Source organism: Rhinopithecus bieti, unplaced genomic scaffold, assembly GCF_001698545.2.
Source record: "Rhinopithecus bieti isolate Rb0 unplaced genomic scaffold, ASM169854v2 scaffold_9656, whole genome shotgun sequence".
Classification (NCBI taxonomy): Eukaryota; Metazoa; Chordata; class Mammalia; order Primates; family Cercopithecidae; genus Rhinopithecus; species Rhinopithecus bieti.
Genome location: NW_016806205.1, coordinates 117008 through 135303, shown reverse-complemented (window position 1 = coordinate 135303; position 18296 = coordinate 117008). Strand labels below are relative to the sequence as shown.

At 34.6% G+C, this 18296-nt stretch overlaps 1 protein-coding gene across 1 annotated transcript in view; it reads left to right on the top strand.

Annotated features, from left to right (window-relative positions):
- CNBD1 (cyclic nucleotide binding domain containing 1) overlaps positions 1 to 18296 on the top strand; it is a 379193-nt gene that overhangs the window by 344960 nt on the left and 15937 nt on the right. Inside the window, exon 5 of the mRNA XM_017875201.1 lies at positions 7826 to 7971. Within this exon, the coding sequence (XP_017730690.1) occupies positions 7826 to 7971 (146 nt within the window). The remainder of the gene's footprint in view (positions 1 to 7825; positions 7972 to 18296) is intronic.

Genomic DNA, 18296 nt, shown 5'->3' with positions numbered 1-18296 from the left:
GACCAGTGCAAAATAGGTTAATACAAACAAGGAAGAAAGGTGGTAACAGGAGGTGAAATGGGTGTTTCTAGCACTTCTGTTTCTCCACGGCCCAAATCAAGTATTCTAAATACATTCTTGGATACTCATGTAGAAGGTCAGAAGGAAGGTGAAAATAGAAATTGATCAGGAATGATATTTCCAGAAAAGATTATAGTAGTTATATAAAATCATATTTTTTTATTTTTGAGTTAGAATATGTAAATTACAAGGACATTCATTCATCAAAATGATAAAGAGCTGTAACTTTTGAGTGACTTTAATCTTTTCTGTTAGTCAACAGTGTTTATCAAATATTTTTATTGTCCCTCCCCCAGGTTTCATGTGCACTCCCCTAACCCTTGTCATTAGGTGCTTGAGATACAGGTCGGCCTTCATCTGTGGGAGGAAATTGTAGGTATTGCTGTAGATTAGAGAGATTCAAGAGTCAATATTGAGTGTAGGACTTTGAGAATGGTGGAGTGAAAACCTCTGTGAAACTGTTCCTTTATGAAAGCAATGAAATGCTAGAAAAAACTGTCAAAATAAGCTTTTCAAAAACCTGGAAATTAGTCAAATGTTTGCAACAATATACATTTATTCAACAAAAATAGTAGAGCCTAGGTAAGAGAAGCATAGTTTGTAGCATTTTTATATTGACTTGTTTTAATCTTCCTTTTTCCAATTATGTGATAGCCTTGAATCACAGCAGCTATGAAAACCAGCAGGCTTACAGCCACTGGAGGAGACAGCTGGTGAGGAACTCCTCACAAAGCTCTGCTCCCAGAAGATACCACAATGTGACTTGTCTACCAACTCCATGGAAAAACCCCATTCACAGGGCATTGTTGTTATTTGACCCTGGGAAGGAGGGAAGAGCTTATTTCCAGAGTTCCCATATTATATTATTCAAAATGTTTAGTTTTCAAAAAAATTATGAGACATGCAAAGAAACAGCAAAGGTATCCCATATACAGGAATGAAAAATGCAGTTAACAGCAAATGATATCCTGAAGGCATTCAAATGCTAAACTTAGCAGACAAAGATTTTAAATCAACTATTATGATTAGAATCAAGTAAATAAAGGAAACCAAGTCCAAAGAGTTCAGGAAAATCATGACAACATACAACTTTTGCCTATCAGCAAAAGATTTTATAGAAATATTTGAAGCATTTACATAAATAGTTGAACAATTATTAGATGACAAGTGAGATAAATTAGTAGATATTTCTGTGGGGATACACGGCAGGGAATATAGACTTTACAGAATCAGAGGAAACTATGACTGTATTAGGCCATTCTTGCGTTGCCATAAATAAATACCTGAGACTGGATAATTTATAAAGAAAAGGGGTTTAATTGGCTCACAGTTCTGCAGGCTTTACAGGAAGCCTGGTGCTGGCATCTGCTCAGCTGCTAAGGAAGCCTCAGAAAGGTTACAATCATCGTGGAAGATGAAAGGTCAATAGGCATGTCACAGGGTGAAAGCAGGAGCAAACGAAAATGTAGTAGGGGGAGGTGCCACACACTCTTAAATGACCAGATCTCATGTGAACTCAGAAGGAAAGCTCACTTATCACTGAGAGCATGGCCCAAGCCATTTGTGAGGAATCCACTCCCAGGATCCAAACACCTCATGGGGATGTCATTTCAACATGAGATTGGGGCAGGGACAAATATCCAAACTACATCAATGGCAATGGAGTCTCAACACATACAGAATGAGAGAAAGTGCCACAAAATTAAAAAGCGACAAACAGAGATTCTGGAATTGAAAAGTAAGTAACTAAAACTTAAACAAACAAATAAAAATCTACTAGTGGAGTTCAACAACAGATTTGAGCTGCCAAAAGGAAGGTTCAGTAAGCTCGAAGATACATCTTCACTGATTATCTAGTCAGAGGAATAGAAAGAAAAATAATACAAAATGTGAATACAGCCTCAGAGACCTGTGGGCTACCATCCACTGTACCAGCACAAAGATAATGGGAATCCCAGAAGAATAGGAGAGAAAAAGAGCAGAGAATATTTAAAGAAAGAACGGCTCAAAACCTCCCAACCTGAGGGAAAATGTTAATCTACTCACAGAAGAAGTCAATGAACTCTGAGTAGGAGAAACACAAAAAGCTCCACACCTAAAAACATCACAGTCAGTGTTCAAATGAGAAGAAACAGAATACTGAAAGCAGTGAGAGAAAATAACTTACGCTGTGAAATGAATGCTCACAAAAATGGAATGAATTTTCATAATGTATTTGAAGTGCTAAAATAAATAAATGAAATAGAGAATAAAAAATGAATACGAAAAAACAATTAGTTCTTTAGAAAGATCAACAAAATAGAAAATTTTACCTAGGCTAACTAAGAAAAAAACAAAGAGAAGACTCAAATGACTAAAATTACTAATGAAAGAGAAGACATCTCTACTGATACTGCAGAAATAAAAAAGATGATACAGGAATCCTGTAATAAACTGTATGCTAACAATGATGTAACTTAGAATTAAAGGAAACATTTCCAGAAATAAACAAATCGCCAAAATTGATTCAAGAATAAAAATGAACTCCAAAGTCACCTATAACAAAGACTAAATTGCTAAGTAAAGAACACTTCTCACAAAGCAAATGCCAGTCCTAGATGGTTTCACTGGTAATTTCTGCCAAACTCTTAAGGAACTAAAAACAGTTCTTCATAAAATCTTTCAAAAAATAGAAAAGGGAGAAACACATCCCAACTTGTTCTGTGAAGCTAGCCTGATACCAAAACCAAATAAAGGAATCACAAGAAAACAAAACTACAAACCAATGTCCCTTATAAATGTTGATGCAAATATTCTCAACAAAAGAGTAGCAAACTAAATCCAGCAACATATAAAAAACATTCCATCAGGACCAAATTGCATTTATTCCAGTAATGCAAGGTCACTCTAACATCTAATAATCAATAAATGTAATATACCATATTATTAGAATTAAAAAAAAACATGATTTTCTTTATTAACATGAAAAAATTGACAAAAGCCAACACCCATTCATGATGAAAAAAGTACTCAACATAATAAGAACAGAAGAGAACTTCCTTAATCTAATAAACAGCATCAGTGGAAAACTCAAAGCCAACCTGAAGAAAGACTGAATGATTTCTCTCGAATATCAGGAAAAGACAAATATATCTACTCTGGCCACTTTTATATAACATTATAGTGAACATTCTAGTTAAGATAGTCATTCATGAGAAAGAAAGAAAAGTCATCAGATTGGAAAAGAAAACTAAAACTATCTCTGTTTGCAAATGATATGATCTTGCATATAGAAAATCCAAAGGAATCTAGTGGACTCAATTTAAATAATAAACACATTCAGCAATGTTTCAGGATACAAGATCAATATACAAACACCAAATCTACACACCATCAATGAAAAATCCAAAAGTGAAATGTAGAAAACAAAACCATTTAGAATACCCTCAAAGACCCAAAATACTTAGAAACGAATTTAAGAAAGAACGTGCAAGACTTGTACACTAATAAAACATTGTTGAAGGTAAAGATGGTCTAAGTAAATGAAAAGATATGTTCAGAGATTGAAAAACTTAATTTAAAAAAAAATTATTTATTTATTTTTTGAGATGGAGTCTCATTCTGTCGCCCAGGCTGGAGTGCAGTGACGCAATCTCGACTCAAAGCAACTTCTGTCTCCGGGATTCAAGCCATTCTCCTGCCTCAGCCTCCTGAGTAGCTGGGTTTACAGGAGCCTGCCACCACACCTAGCTAGTTTTTGTATTTTTAATAGAGAAGGGGAAAAAACTTAATATTGGTAACAGATATCCAACATAGTTTGTTTGATAGAAGTTCAGCGTTTAAAATACAAAATATACATCATCTTGAAAATGAAATAACAAATATATGTAGGCAAATGTATAGGCCAAGAGAAGCTGGAATATGCAAACCCAGTAGCTGACAAGATAAAATTGATGGAAAAATTTCAAAAGGAATAAAGACAGACTTTATGTACTGGTAAAAGCAATGATTGTTTTCATCAAATAACATCAATTTAAAATATGTTAACACAGTGACTGAATTCTGGGGAGCAACAGATAAATCCATAATTGCAGTATTGACCCAAATACCTCAGAAATATATAGACCAAATTGGTAGAAAACATACAATACAAGGAAAGATACAGAAAATTAGAATAATAACCAGTAATAAGTTATAATGTAGATCGTGGTTAAAAACATTTTCAGGAACTCAGAAGAGCTGGAGAGAGAGAATGTGGAACAGCAAGTATCAGAATAGCTGATAAAACAACAAGCCCAAATGCAAGTAATAGTCAAGTGTTTAATCACTGACTGTGAAGGAATAAGCAAGAATCTCAAACTGGAGGTAGCACTGACCTCATGTTAAATCCACTGTGCCCTGTGAGCGTATGCACCAATTACGGGTCAGGTAGATTATTACTAACATAATGGCTATCTCACTGTTGAGGGAGCTCTGAGCAAAGACTTTTGCAGTTTTATAGACCTGGGGGTTGGGGTGAGGTCTGGGGAAAGGTTAGAAGTGGAAAATGCCTGAGTGCTGAATGAGTCCGAATGCAGAAAAGTGTCTTCAAGATCCTCCAACAAGGAGAATTCCAAATGGAGGGCCTGGACTAGGAATGCAGATGAGCATGAGAGCATGGCTGGCCAGGGAGCCGAGTTCTTGAATGCAACTCCCTTCAGAAATTGCAGTGCACTGGCCCTGTAGCCAGTCTGGTGTGGGGAGGGCAGCTTTCCCTCAGGAGGCCTGCCAGCTAAAGTCTTTATAATGGCTTGTGGTTGTACCTGAAAATCACAAAAAATTTTGACCATGGGCTGAAACTCTCGAACATACAATTCAAGGCCAAACTGAACCCTGCTACTTAGTTTTGTCACTGACTAGATATGAGATCTTGAGCAAGTTATTTAACAATTCTATGCATGAGTTTTTCTATTTGTTGAATGGGAATATGCTTGGTAAAGGAAGTATACTGATATAATATATTTTATCTACAGAAAGAATATCAGACACATAGTGTTATACATTTGTTAGCACTTGTTTAGATGTATACATAGGCACAAATACACATGTATCCATGCATATATATATTATGAATATATCTGATGTACATATATACTATTATACATTTTTATTGTATATGTGTTTATATATATACACTCTTAAACAAATGATTTCTGTACCCAACAAATGCACATACACATTCTTTCAGATTTAAATGAAATATTTACAAAATTTGGCCATTTGATACGCTGCACTTCATCTCTGTGTCAGTTCACTTCCCATTGGCTAGAATTCAGTCACATGGTGACAACAGAATGATTTTGAAGTGCATTCTTGCTGTGTAACTAGAGATAGAAGGAACCCATTTTTGAACAGCTAGCATCTCTTCTGTAGTCTGCCTCTTTCTAGTTACCAACTACTATGCATACCCTTTTTCAACACATATATTAACTCTTTCACCAACAGAAAAAATAGAAAGTTTCACTAGTTACGCATTTCAAAGTCCAGAATTTTAGAGCACATACCCTCCTCCCCATCAAGAATGAGTATGTATATTTCTGGTCTGCTAACATAAACACCAGAAATATGGTTATTTGTTGCTATCCTCTTACACGATACACAATAGCAGAGCCAGGAATAGGCTATTACAATGAAAACTCACACTAAGAAAAAAGGAAGAAATGGAAACATTATAGCCATTGATTCAGAGCAACATTGCTGTTTTGCTGGGCTAGTATTATAAAAACCTCCACCCTAGCAGTACTGGAAGTTTTAAAAATTAGATCTTAGATCTACTTTTGGGAGGAACACCTGGCTCCACTATCTGGGAGGTTTTCTCTTATCTTTTGAGCTGGTGGACAAATATAACAACACTGGAGATTATGTTCCCTTTGAAGGGTGAGGAGTGTGGCACAATTTCTTGTGGCTTGAGAGTTCAATAAGCCAAAACTGTTTTTAGAGCATAATATTAGGTACTTCAGTGGTATAGATGCTTCAAAAACGTAATAGAATTTTATCTATTTGTTTTCAGTATCTTCAATGAGGCAGCAACCAAAGCTAAGGTTTTGTTGTAGACACTGTTTTTAAGTCGTTTATTATTTCTGTGCTTATTCCTTGTGCCCATCTCTCTCTTAATGGAGGCTACTTTAAGGCCTTCTAAAAAAGTAGGCTTGGATGGGGAGGCCAAACTTTTCATCAGACCTTTGCCATAGGGTTAAGCGCCTTTATTTACTGAGAAGACTTTCAAGTCCTTTCTTGCTACATGGGATGAGGAAGTACTGGGCTTTTTATAACCATGTCCCACTTTTCTAGAGCCTCTCTATTCCCTTTCTTTTATACTTGAAAACTTATCAACTTGAATCAGTTAATAATATATTGCTACAAACAAGCAGCACTAAGCAAACAAAACACAATAACGTTCTGGCTCTTTCCAGCTACTTTCTATGAAGTAGCAAGTTTTCTAGGCACTTGATCTGCTTTATAAATTATTGTAGGCAACTGATAAATGTATTACCACTAAAATAAACAAAAAAAGAAAACCTTCTATCTTTACAGCCTGTGATAGTATTTCCTTGCCACCTCCTGTTTGGCTGCTAAGTCAATGGCACATATTTTAGGTTTTGGTTATGATATCATGCCATTTCTAATATGAATTATTTGTTATTGCATCTGAAGAACAAATTTGTAAATGACGTTATGTAGGGAGCCAGTTTTCTCAAAACTATTTCTCAAGACTGTATACTAAGCTAGTACCTTTAAACTTTGTTTGCTACAACCCAAAACAAAAAACACAATTTATATCATTCAATAAACAGACACAGATATAAACCTGTATGCATACACATGGATACCAGATGGGCCAACACTATGTCATATCTAAACTGGGACTATCACTGTCAAACCCATATGTGTGGTATGGGTATCTGAAATTCCCTTTATGATGTTAAATTGATTTTTCACATGAATTTTTAAAAATTTGCTTGAAAACTGCTGAGTATTTTGTATTTTGGTATTTTTATTAGAGACAGGGCTTCACCATGTTGGCCAGGATGGTCTTGATCTCCTGACCTCTTGATCCACCTGCCTTGGCCTCCCAAAGTGCTGGGATTACAGGCGTGAGCCACTGCGCCCAACTAACTGCTGAGTATTTTGAAATGGTATTTATGACAGCTAGGTTAGTCCTTTGAGACATTAGATTGATAGGAATTTTATATCCTGAGTTAGTGTTACATTTATTAAAGAGTTTTAATGATTAAAAATATATAATAAATACCATGTATTATATGATAATCATATTTCATTTAAAAGTACATATGTATCTTTTCACTTACAATTTATCCCCTGTAGTGTTAAAGTATATTTCCATTTGATCTATAACAAATCAAATGGAATTAACAATAAACAGTGGAAACAACATTAATCTTTTAATATCTGAAAGAGGTCTTTATTATTATCTACTGATAAGAGATGCGAACTTCTACATAGGAGTCTGAGTTTTCTTTTTGAAAAATGGAGTAAAGGCATTGTGTAATTTCCTAAAGTTTAAGTATTGTGAAAGTGCATCTTATGTGGAAGGTAACAAATCCTAAAGTTGATTTAGTAAACAAAAATATAATAGCATCACCAGTTCATCACAGTTCTTTTTAAAAAAAACCCTAACTACAAAGAAAATACAAATTTGGAAACTTAAAAATTAAGGATCTGTTTGTTTCTTTGCATTTATGCCATACTCTCTGAATTTACAATTTTTTTTTTTTTTTTTTTTGAGGCCCATTCACAGGACGCCATATGAACATAAAACTGTGTGGAAGTTCCTAAAAAGAATTCCAAATTTAACCTCTCAACTAAATGATAAGCATCTGAAAACACTTAGTAAGACCGTCTTTTCTGAAACCTGGTTGAAAGGCAGCACAGGTAATAGACTAATGTGGGAAAAATTTGGCGAGCTAAAATGCAGGCCACTAGTTTGAGTTCTTTATCATTATTATGCTTAAAATTTCACTTGACAATTTCAGTTGATGTGGTAAAAATATACTATTTGGATGTATTTCATTTGTAAGTTTATAAGTAGTGAAATGAATAACATCTCACATTTTAGTACTTAGAGTTTAAGATATACACTAGTGTTTCTCTGCCTGGAGCATGACTCAGAATTACTCAGTGATCACATTGAGACCCATATTGTTAGGTTTAAACATCAGAATTTCTGGTTCAGTAGGTATAGGATGAGGCCTCAATTTCATTTATAATACCTCAGGTAATGCCACCAGTGCAGGGACCACACTTTTGGAACCAATATCTGAGATACACATTTAGTAACAATATAGTGTTGATTTTCATAGGTGAGACAGCAGATGGTCAACATGATTATTTGACTGAGTCAGGTACTAATCCAGATATAGGGAAAAAAGCCTCTCTGGATAGATTTTCATTTCCCAATTTTAGTTTTTGGTCCCTTCACAAAGGACTTAGTGGATATATTAATAGACTTGTTATATTTTCATTATGGGGGTAGGCATATAATTTGATACATTCTTTGTGTCAGAAGCATCCCTTTTTGTTACTCAGAAAAACAAATGAAGGAAGATATTGCTATTATTATTCTCCACAGATGAGGACCCCTGAGGCACAACACAAATATCACACAGAATATTCTTGCTTAGAATCGAGTTTCAACACACTTCAACCAATTCTAAACTTGTTCTCTGTGTATTATGTCACTGTTAGTACAAACTGGTTTATCAAGATCATGACATTTAAAACCTAACTGGAATTTTAAAGAATATATGTCTATTGAAATAATTTACATATTTCCAGCATTTTCCCTCAATGATCTTCTCTCATAATTAGTTCTATTTAATCTGTGATCAAGCATTGAAAAATAAATCAAAGGAATTTTAAAGGGGATAAAATAATTTTGAAAGGGAATAAAGGACAAACATTCAACATCACTTTGCCATTAGATTGAGGATAGTAATTAAAAATTAGGCTGGGCATGGTGGCTCAAGCCTGTAATCCCAGCATTTTGGAAGGCCGAGACGGGCGGATCACGAGGTCAGGAGATCGAGACCATCCTGGCTAACACGGTGAAACCCCGTCTCTACTAAAAAATACAAAAAACTAGCCGGGTGAGGTGGCGGGCGCCTGTAGTCCCAGCTACTCGGAGGCTGAGGCAGGAGAATGGCATAAACCCGGGAGGCGGAGCTTGCAGTGAGCTGAGAACCGGCCACTGCACTCCAGCCCGGGCGACAGAGCGAGACTCCGTCTCAAAAAAAAAAAAAAAATTAATTTGTTTTATAAATCGCTGAAAACATATTTATAATGGTAAAAAATATGGGAACAACCTAAATGTCCTTGAATAGAAGATTGGCTACACATATTTTGATATATCTATTCTGTAGAATTCTAAACAGTGATTTAAAAGAATGAGCTAGATTTATATGTATTGTTATAGAAACATTAAAGACAGTAAATAGAGCAATTGCAAATTATATTAATAACACATTTATGAAAAAGTCTAAATTTATACACACACACACACACACACATACATACATGTATCTTTTAAACTATACAAGTGGGTCCAGAAGGACATTCCAAAATACATATTTTAAAATTGTTGCCTTAGTAGAGGGGAGTGAAACTGAGGGGTGATAAAGGGCTAAAATTAACTTTATCCTACATATATTTGAGTTCGTTTTATTCTCTCACAGTAAATGTTCATTTGTTAATATTTGTAATTATACTTTTTTTTCAAACATTTTCTAAAATTAAAATTAGAAACAAACATTTAATTCTGATGGCACCTTAACTCAGGTGATTGATGATTAAAATATGAATTTTCAATCTTTCACAAGTGTCAGGCATTCCAACTTGCATTTCAATAGGGTGTACTTTCAACACTTAAAAATTAGGAGTCTCTGTGTTTACACCTACCTGTGTCAAAATCCCTCTCAAGTTTTTAAAGCATTTAGTTCCGACAGCTCAGATCTGTTTCACTACCAAAGAAGTCAACTCATTAAATATCTGACCTTTGTAGATTTCTTTGTTCATCCAATTTAATAAAAAGGCCCAACTAGGTGTCTGTCTCTCTCCTTTTTCTTTATTCATGTATGCGTTTCCCTCCCTCTGCTGTTATTTAAACTATTCCCTCTAGTAGCCCCTCATCACCAGGCTGCTGACTTTCAATCTGCTACTGGGGCTTCCATTTCTCTGGTGCAATTCCACACAGCTGTTTGTACCTTCTGGTCTCTTTTTTGGCCACTAGTTCTTAAAGCCTCATTAAGAAAGCTTCCTAAACTTACCATTATTCACTAAACCTCTTGCTCATTCAGTTTTTATAAACAATCAAACAGTAACAGGAAAACAATATTATACTTCTAAGTAGTGAATAAAACACCTTATGTGTCTCTAAGTTAAAATGCTACAAAAATATGATTACTATATTATTATTTACTGACTATATTAATATTACTATATATGAGTACATATATTAAAATTACTGTATGTAATATATTTTACATTTAGTCATCTCTTCATATACATGTGTAGGTAGATATAGTTTACTGAAGTCAAATGGAAGAATTTTTCATTAGATTACATTTTTATGGCCTGAACTAGGGACATTTTTATGATTAATAACCTAAAGCTCATGAAAACTAAAAGAACTGCCTGTTTAGTTACAACCTGTAACAATATCCCAGATCAAATTTTTATTATCTAGCTTTATGTTAATATTAAAACCCATTTCTGTAAAATATGTTTTTCTCTTTTATATCTATGTCACCTTTACTGTTTTCTTTGTGTAGTCCTTTGTCTTACAGTATTATTTCTCTTCTATTTCTTTCATTTTATTTCATTCTGAACCCACTTTTGTGAGGTTGTATCTCAAAAACTCCATAAGTCCTCATTTTCATTAAATTTTATATTTATTTTTAATGCTGAAAATATTTTATGTTACTAAACTTCTAACATTTCTTTAACCTGCATATGTTTTGTTTTCTGTTGTGGTTTATATTTTATTTAACAACTAAAAATATGGTAGCTAAATCTCATGAAATATGTAGTGGGCGTCTTTTCTAGACATAAATTAACCATAATTCAAATAATTTATTCTTATAATAAAAGAAATAAAATCTTTAGCTGAGATTTAGTATAAATCTAGTCTTTATGTAGACTGATCAAGAGGAAAAGGAGATCCAAGAGAAACCCAGGAAAGGAAGGCTTCACTGCTGAATTTTACCAAACATTTTAAAAGAATTATTTTTACATTCTTTTACATTTTACAATCAATTATTCTTACATTCTTCCAAAAATTGAATAGGAGGGTATACTCCCAGACTAATTTTATGAGGCCAGCATTACCCTGACACTAAAGGCAGACAAGATAAATGAATTCAGTAAAATTGCAGGATACAAAACCAACATACAAAAATAAGTAGTGTTTCTCTACTAATAAAATATTCAAAGAGGAAAATAAGCAAACAATTCCATTTACCAATAACAACAAAAAATCTAACCAAGGAAGTGAAAGACCTGCAAACTGTAAAGTAGAAAATATTGATAAAAGAAACTGAGAAAAATAGTAATAAATAGAAAGCTGTGCTTTCTATGCTCATGGGTTGAAAAAATTAATATTGTTAAAATGCTCATACTAGTCAAAGCGATCTATAGATTCAATGCATTCCCTATCAAAATTCCATGACATTTTCACAGAAATAGAAAAACAATTCTTAAATTCATATGGAACCACAAAAGAACCCAAATGGCCAAAACAATTTTGAGCAAAAAGAACAAAGCTAGAGGCATCACACTCTCTGATTTCAAAATACATTGAAAAGTGATTATAATAAAACACAAGGCAATGGCATAAAACAAATATGTTGATATGGTAAGGCTTTTTGTATCCCCATCCAAATCTTATCTTGAATTGTATTGCCCATAATCCCCCCAAACCCACATGCTCAGGGAGAAACCAGGTGGAGGTAGCTGAATCATGAAGGTAGTCACCCCCATGCAGTTCTCATGATACTGAGTGAGTTCTCATAGGATCTGATGGTTTTATAAGGCGCTGTTCCCACTTTGCTTGATTTTTGACAAAGGTGCTAAAAACACTCAGTGGAGAAAGGACAGTCTCTTTAATAAATGGTGTTGGAGATAAATGGTGTTTGAATTTATAAGTGATGACTTACAGTATCTGTAGAAGAAATTTCTAAGCAACAAAGTGATCAAGATATGGCCTGGCTATTTCTAACAACCTTGCTAGACTTCAGATTTGCTTGAGGCCTGTAGCCCCTTTCTTTTGGTCAATTTCTCCCTTTTGGAATGGGAATGTTTTTCCAATGCGTTTTTCCCATGCCTTTTCCCCCATTGTATCTTGGAAGTAAATAGTATGTTTTGATTTTATAGGCTCATAGGTGGGAGGAATATGGATTCAAACTCAGATAAGACCTTGGACTTGGGACTTTTGAGTTAATGCTGGAGCAAGTTAATACTTTTGGGAATTATTGAGATGGGATAATTGTATTTTGGAGTGTGAGATTTGGGGGCCAGGGGCAGAATGATATAATTTGGACATCCCCTCCAAATCTCATGTTGAGATATAATTCCTAGTGTTGGAGATGTGGCCTGGTGCAAGGTTTCTGTTTCTTGGGGGTGGATCCCTTGTAACTTGGTACTGTCCTCATGATAGTGAGTGAATTCTCACAAGAACTGGTTGTTTAAATGTGTATGACACCCTCCCTTATTCTCTCTCCTGCTCCTTCTCTCTCCATGTGATGCGTCTGCCTCCATTTTACTTTCTACTATGAGTAAAAGCTCCTTGAGGCTTCCCCTGAAGCTGAGAAGATGCCAGCACCCACCATGCTCATACAGCCTGCAGAGCCATGGCCAATTAAACATCTTTTCTTTACAAATGACCCAGTATCATGTGTTTCTTTATAGCAATGCGTAAATGACCTAACACATGCTGTATTATAGAAACTCATAACTTAGATATAATGAACAAGTTCAGATACAAACTATCATAGTTGACTCAAAAGAAGGATAACTTGAAGGATAACTAAAATAATGTATTAAATTGGTAATTTAAAATATTCTCACAAAGAAAATCCCTGACCCACATGGATTCATAATGAAGTCTGTCAAGTATTTAAAGGAGAATTTATAGCACAAGTATTGAACAGTTAAGAATAAAAGTTAATTTATAAAATGAAATTAAGAAATTCAATTCAATTTGCCAATAACATCAAAAATATAACTTGCTTAGGAATAAATTTTACAAATGAAGTGCAAGACTTGTACATTGGAAACTATAAAACATTGTTGAAATAAATTAGTAAATAAATAGAAAGTAATTCAATGTTCATAGATCTACATAATTAATATTGATAAGATAACAATACTATTTATATTGATCTATAGATTCAACACAATCCCTAACAAAATACCAATTGCCTCTATTTGCAGAAATTAATAAACTGATCTTAAAATTCATATAGAAATTTAGGGGATGCAAAACAGTCAAAACTTTTTTGAAAACAAATGATAAAGTTGAAGGTCTCACACTTCTCTATTTCAAAACTACTACAAACCTATAGTAACATAACAGTGTGATATTGGCATAGATATATATATAGAGAGATAGATCAATGGAACAGACTGAGTCCAGAAATAATGTTTTAACGTGATAGTCTATTGGTTTTAGACAAAGTTGCCAAGACAATTCAGTGGTGGAAGGAAAACTCTTTTCAACAAATTATGCTTGGAGAACTAAGATGCTAGATAATGAAGGTAGACCATACACACTTATTTATTTACACCATACACAAATATTTACCAAATGTGAATTGAGGATATAAATGTAATAATTAAAACTATAAAACTTTTAGAAGAAAACTTAAGAATCTTCATAATCACAGGTTAAGCCATGCATTTTTACACATAACACTGACAGTACAAGACACAAAGAAAAAATTGAATAACTTGGACCTTATAAAAATTAAAATATTTTGAACTTCAAAGAATAGAATCAATAAGGTAAAAATGCAGCCCTTGAAATGGAACACAGTACTTGCAAATCATATATCTAGTAAGAATCTCATGTCCAGAATGTGAAGAACTTGTAAACCTCAATAACAAGAAGACAATTAACCGAATTTAAAAATGAGTATATTAGCTGAATAGATACATTTTCAGAGAAGATATAGCCAATAAGCACATGAAAATGTCCAATGTTATTGTCATTAAGCAATTCCAAATAAAAACCACAATGGCATACTACTCCATCCCCACTATCATGATTAAAATATAAAAGAAAGTATTAGGTGTTGATATGGATGTAGAGAAGTTGGAACTCATACATTTCTCTTGGGATTGTAAGATGAAGCCACTTTGTAAAACAGTTTGGCAGTTCCTCAAATATTAACCATAATGTTACATTTGCCCAGTGTATTAGTTTGTTCTCACATTGCTAATAAGGACATACCTGAGACTGGATAATTTATAAAAGAAAGAAGTTCAATGGACTCACAGTTCCACATGGTCAGGGAAGCCTCAAAATCATGGCGGCGGGTGAAGGGGAAGCAAGACACGTCTTACATGGTGGCAGACAAGAGAGAATGAGAGCCAAGTGAAAGGGGAAACCCCTTATGAAACCATCAGATCTCATGAGACTTATTCACTATCATGACAACAGTATGGAGGAAACTGCCCCATGATTCAATTATCTCACACTGGGTCCCTCCTACAACACGTGGAAATTATGGGAGCTACAATTCAAGATGTGATTTAGGTGGGGACTCAGCCAAACCATTTCACTTCTGGCCCCTCCCAAATCTCATGTCCTCATTTTTCAAAACCAACTATGTCTTCTCAACTATCTCCCAAAGTCTTAATTCATTTTAGCATTAACTCAAAAGTCCACAGTCCAAAGTCTAATCTGAGACAAGGCAAGTCCCATCCACCTGTGAGCATGTAAAATCAAAAGCAAATTCCTTACTTACTAGATACAATTAGGATACAGGCATTGGGTAAATACAGCTGTTCCAAGTGGGAGAAATTGGCCAAAACCAAGGGGCTAAAGCCCCATGCAAGTCCAAAATGCAGCTGGGCAGTCAAATCTTAAAGCTTCAAAATGATCTCCTTTAACTCCACGTCTCACATCCAGGTCACACTGATACCAGAGGTAGGTTCCCATGTCTTGGGTGGCTCCACCCCTGTGGCTTTGCAGGATACAGCCTCACTCCCAGCTACTTTCATGGGCTAGTGCTGAGTGTCTGCAGTTGTTCTTTTCCATCACATCATCAGGCTGCAAATTTTTTGAATTGTTATGCTGTTTTCCTTTTAAAACTGAATGCTTTTAACAGTACCCAAGTCACCTCTTGAATGCCTTGCTGATACCCTAAATCATCTTCCTCAAGTTCAAAGTTCCACAGTCCTCTAGGGCAGGGGCAAAATGCTACCAGTCTCTTTGCTAAAATATAGCAACAGTCACCTTTTCTCCAGTTCCCAACAAGTTCTTTATCTCCATCTGAGACCACCTTAGCCTGGATTTTACTGTCCATATCACTCTCAGCATTTTGGTCAAAGCCATTCAACTAGTCTCTAGGAAGTTCCAAACTCTTCCACATTTTCCTATCTTCTTCTGAGCCCTCCAAACTGTTCCAACCTCTGCCTGTTACCCAGTTTCAAAATAGTTTGCATATTTTTGGGTATCTTTACAGCAGCACCTCACTCTACCGGTATCGATTTACCTTATTAGTCTGTTTTCAAGCTGCTAATAAAGACATGACTGAGACTCCGTAATTTATAAAAGAAAGAGATTTAATAAACTTACAGTTCCATGTGACTAGGGAGGCCTCACAATCATGGCAGAGGGCAAAGGGGAAGCAAGACACATCATACATGGCAGCGGGCAAGAGAGAATGAGAGCCAAGAGAAAGTGGAAACCCCTTCTAAAACCATCAGCTCTTGAGAGACTTACTACCCCAAGAACAGTATGGGGGAAACTGCCCCCATGATTCAGTTATCTCCCACCAGGTCCCTCCCACAACATGTGGGAATTATGGGAGCTACAATTTAAGATGAGATTTGGGTGATGACACAGTGAAACCATATTACCCCAGAATTCCACTCCTAAATACACACCTAAGAAATGAAAATATACATTAATGCAAAACTTATATACAAATGTTTATAGCAGTATTATTCACAGTTGCCATAATGTGGAAAAAGACCAAATTTCCATCAATGAGTGAAGGAACTTTTAAAAAGTATGTACATATCATTATAATAGAAAATTTTTGGTGAAAAAGTGATGAAGTACTGATATATGCAACAATTTGTGTAAACCTTGAAGCCATTATGATAAATAAAAGAAGCCAGTCACAAAAGGCCACATGTTTATGATTGCTTTTATATGAAATCTTCAGAATAGGCCAATTCATCTGGACATCAAGTAACATAATGGTTGCCACCTTTGGGACATGGGGTAAGGGACATTATTGCTGATGCATAAGAGTTTCTTTTGGGAATGATAAAAATATTCTAACAATAGATTGTGATGAGATTCAACATATCTTTACATATGCTAAAAATCAACAGAATTGTGCATTTTAAAAGGGTGAATTTCATTGAATTGCATCTTAATAAGCCTTTTTAATAATTGAGGTAAAATTCATATAATGTTAATCTTTTAGAGTGTACAATTCATTGACATTTAACGCATTCAAAATATTTTGGAACCATCACAGCATCCAGTTCCCCCAAATTTCTACCATCCCAAAACGGAACCCATTGCCCATTAAGCAATCACTCACCATTCCCCTAGACCCTGGTAGCCACTAGCCTGTTCTTTGTTTCTATGGTTTTATTTATTCTGAACATTTTGTATGAATGGAATCATACCATATGTGACCTTTTGTGTTGAGTTCTTTCACTTAACACAGTGTTTTCATGGTTTATCTGCATTGCATTATGTACTTCATTGTACCTCATGAGCTGTTAATTGTTCCTGCAATAGCTGAAAATATTCTCTTATGTAAGCTATTTTTAAAAATGCTTTCAAAAACTCAATTGGAGACCAATGGACACCACCAATGCAAGCCAGCTCCTAGAGATCTCTCTGACTGAAGTCAATTTCTTTTAATACATTTATTTAGTATGAAAAGAGAAATACAAAAGATATTTTAAAAATCCACTAGCAATGGGTTAGCTGAGACAAACCTTTTCATGAAATGATTTAAACAAAGTTAAATAAAATGAAAAATTAGCATATCAGAGACATCAGTATGCCACCGTTGAATATATCATGCATGTTCACTAAACAACTTCAGAAATATGATTTACCTGTGTTTTCCCACTCCCTTCAGAAAGCAGCTTTGCATAATATACTGTGTGGAATTCTGTCATATGAGAAAGAAATTTATTTCTTATAGATTTTCTATAATCTCTTATATTAGAGTAACAGTATTTTATGATGTGTACATTTCTTTTACTACCATTAATCCTTTGATAGACAGTCCTCTCAGCTGTGCAGGACAGAGCTCACTGTCCCTTCTTATGTTTGAGGACTCTGAGTTTCAAAATCTTACTAGCTGTACACTAGTGAAGGGTAGAACCAAGCCTTTTGAGTCTGGGTCTTCTGAAGCCAACCTTTAGCTTTATTTTACCCTTTTCCATGAATTACATTTTTCAATGAATAAAATTAAACTACAATGTCAAGGAACCACGTCTATTAACATGCATCATCAAACAGCCTTCACTAGAATAATATGTGACGTTAATTGATACAGGTTTTGATGGGTAATCTAAAATATCTTTGCTGAAATGCTGGCTTATGGCTATTGCTTTTATGATCTTTTCTACTGTGAGAACAGTCTTGCATGGTGATGCTAATTCTCTCCCTGTTATCTGTTATCAGTAGAATGGCTCTTGATGTAATATGTCCTTTTTATGGCACTGGCCTGAATTTAATGTTCAATGTAAATTTTAATCTTTTAAATATCTGCAAAATAGACTCTTTTTATAAAAGTGGCACCAATAAGAGAGTTAAGATGATTTTTTAATGACAAAGGAAAATAATATGTGTTTATTTTAAAACTTAAAATAGAGCATTGAAAAATGTGATTATATGGCACATTATAAATAGACCAAAAGTCAAAAGAAGATGTAAAATAAACTTCTAATAAGATGTATTGGCTAAAAATCTTGTATTTTATGGGAAAATGAATCAAATTGTC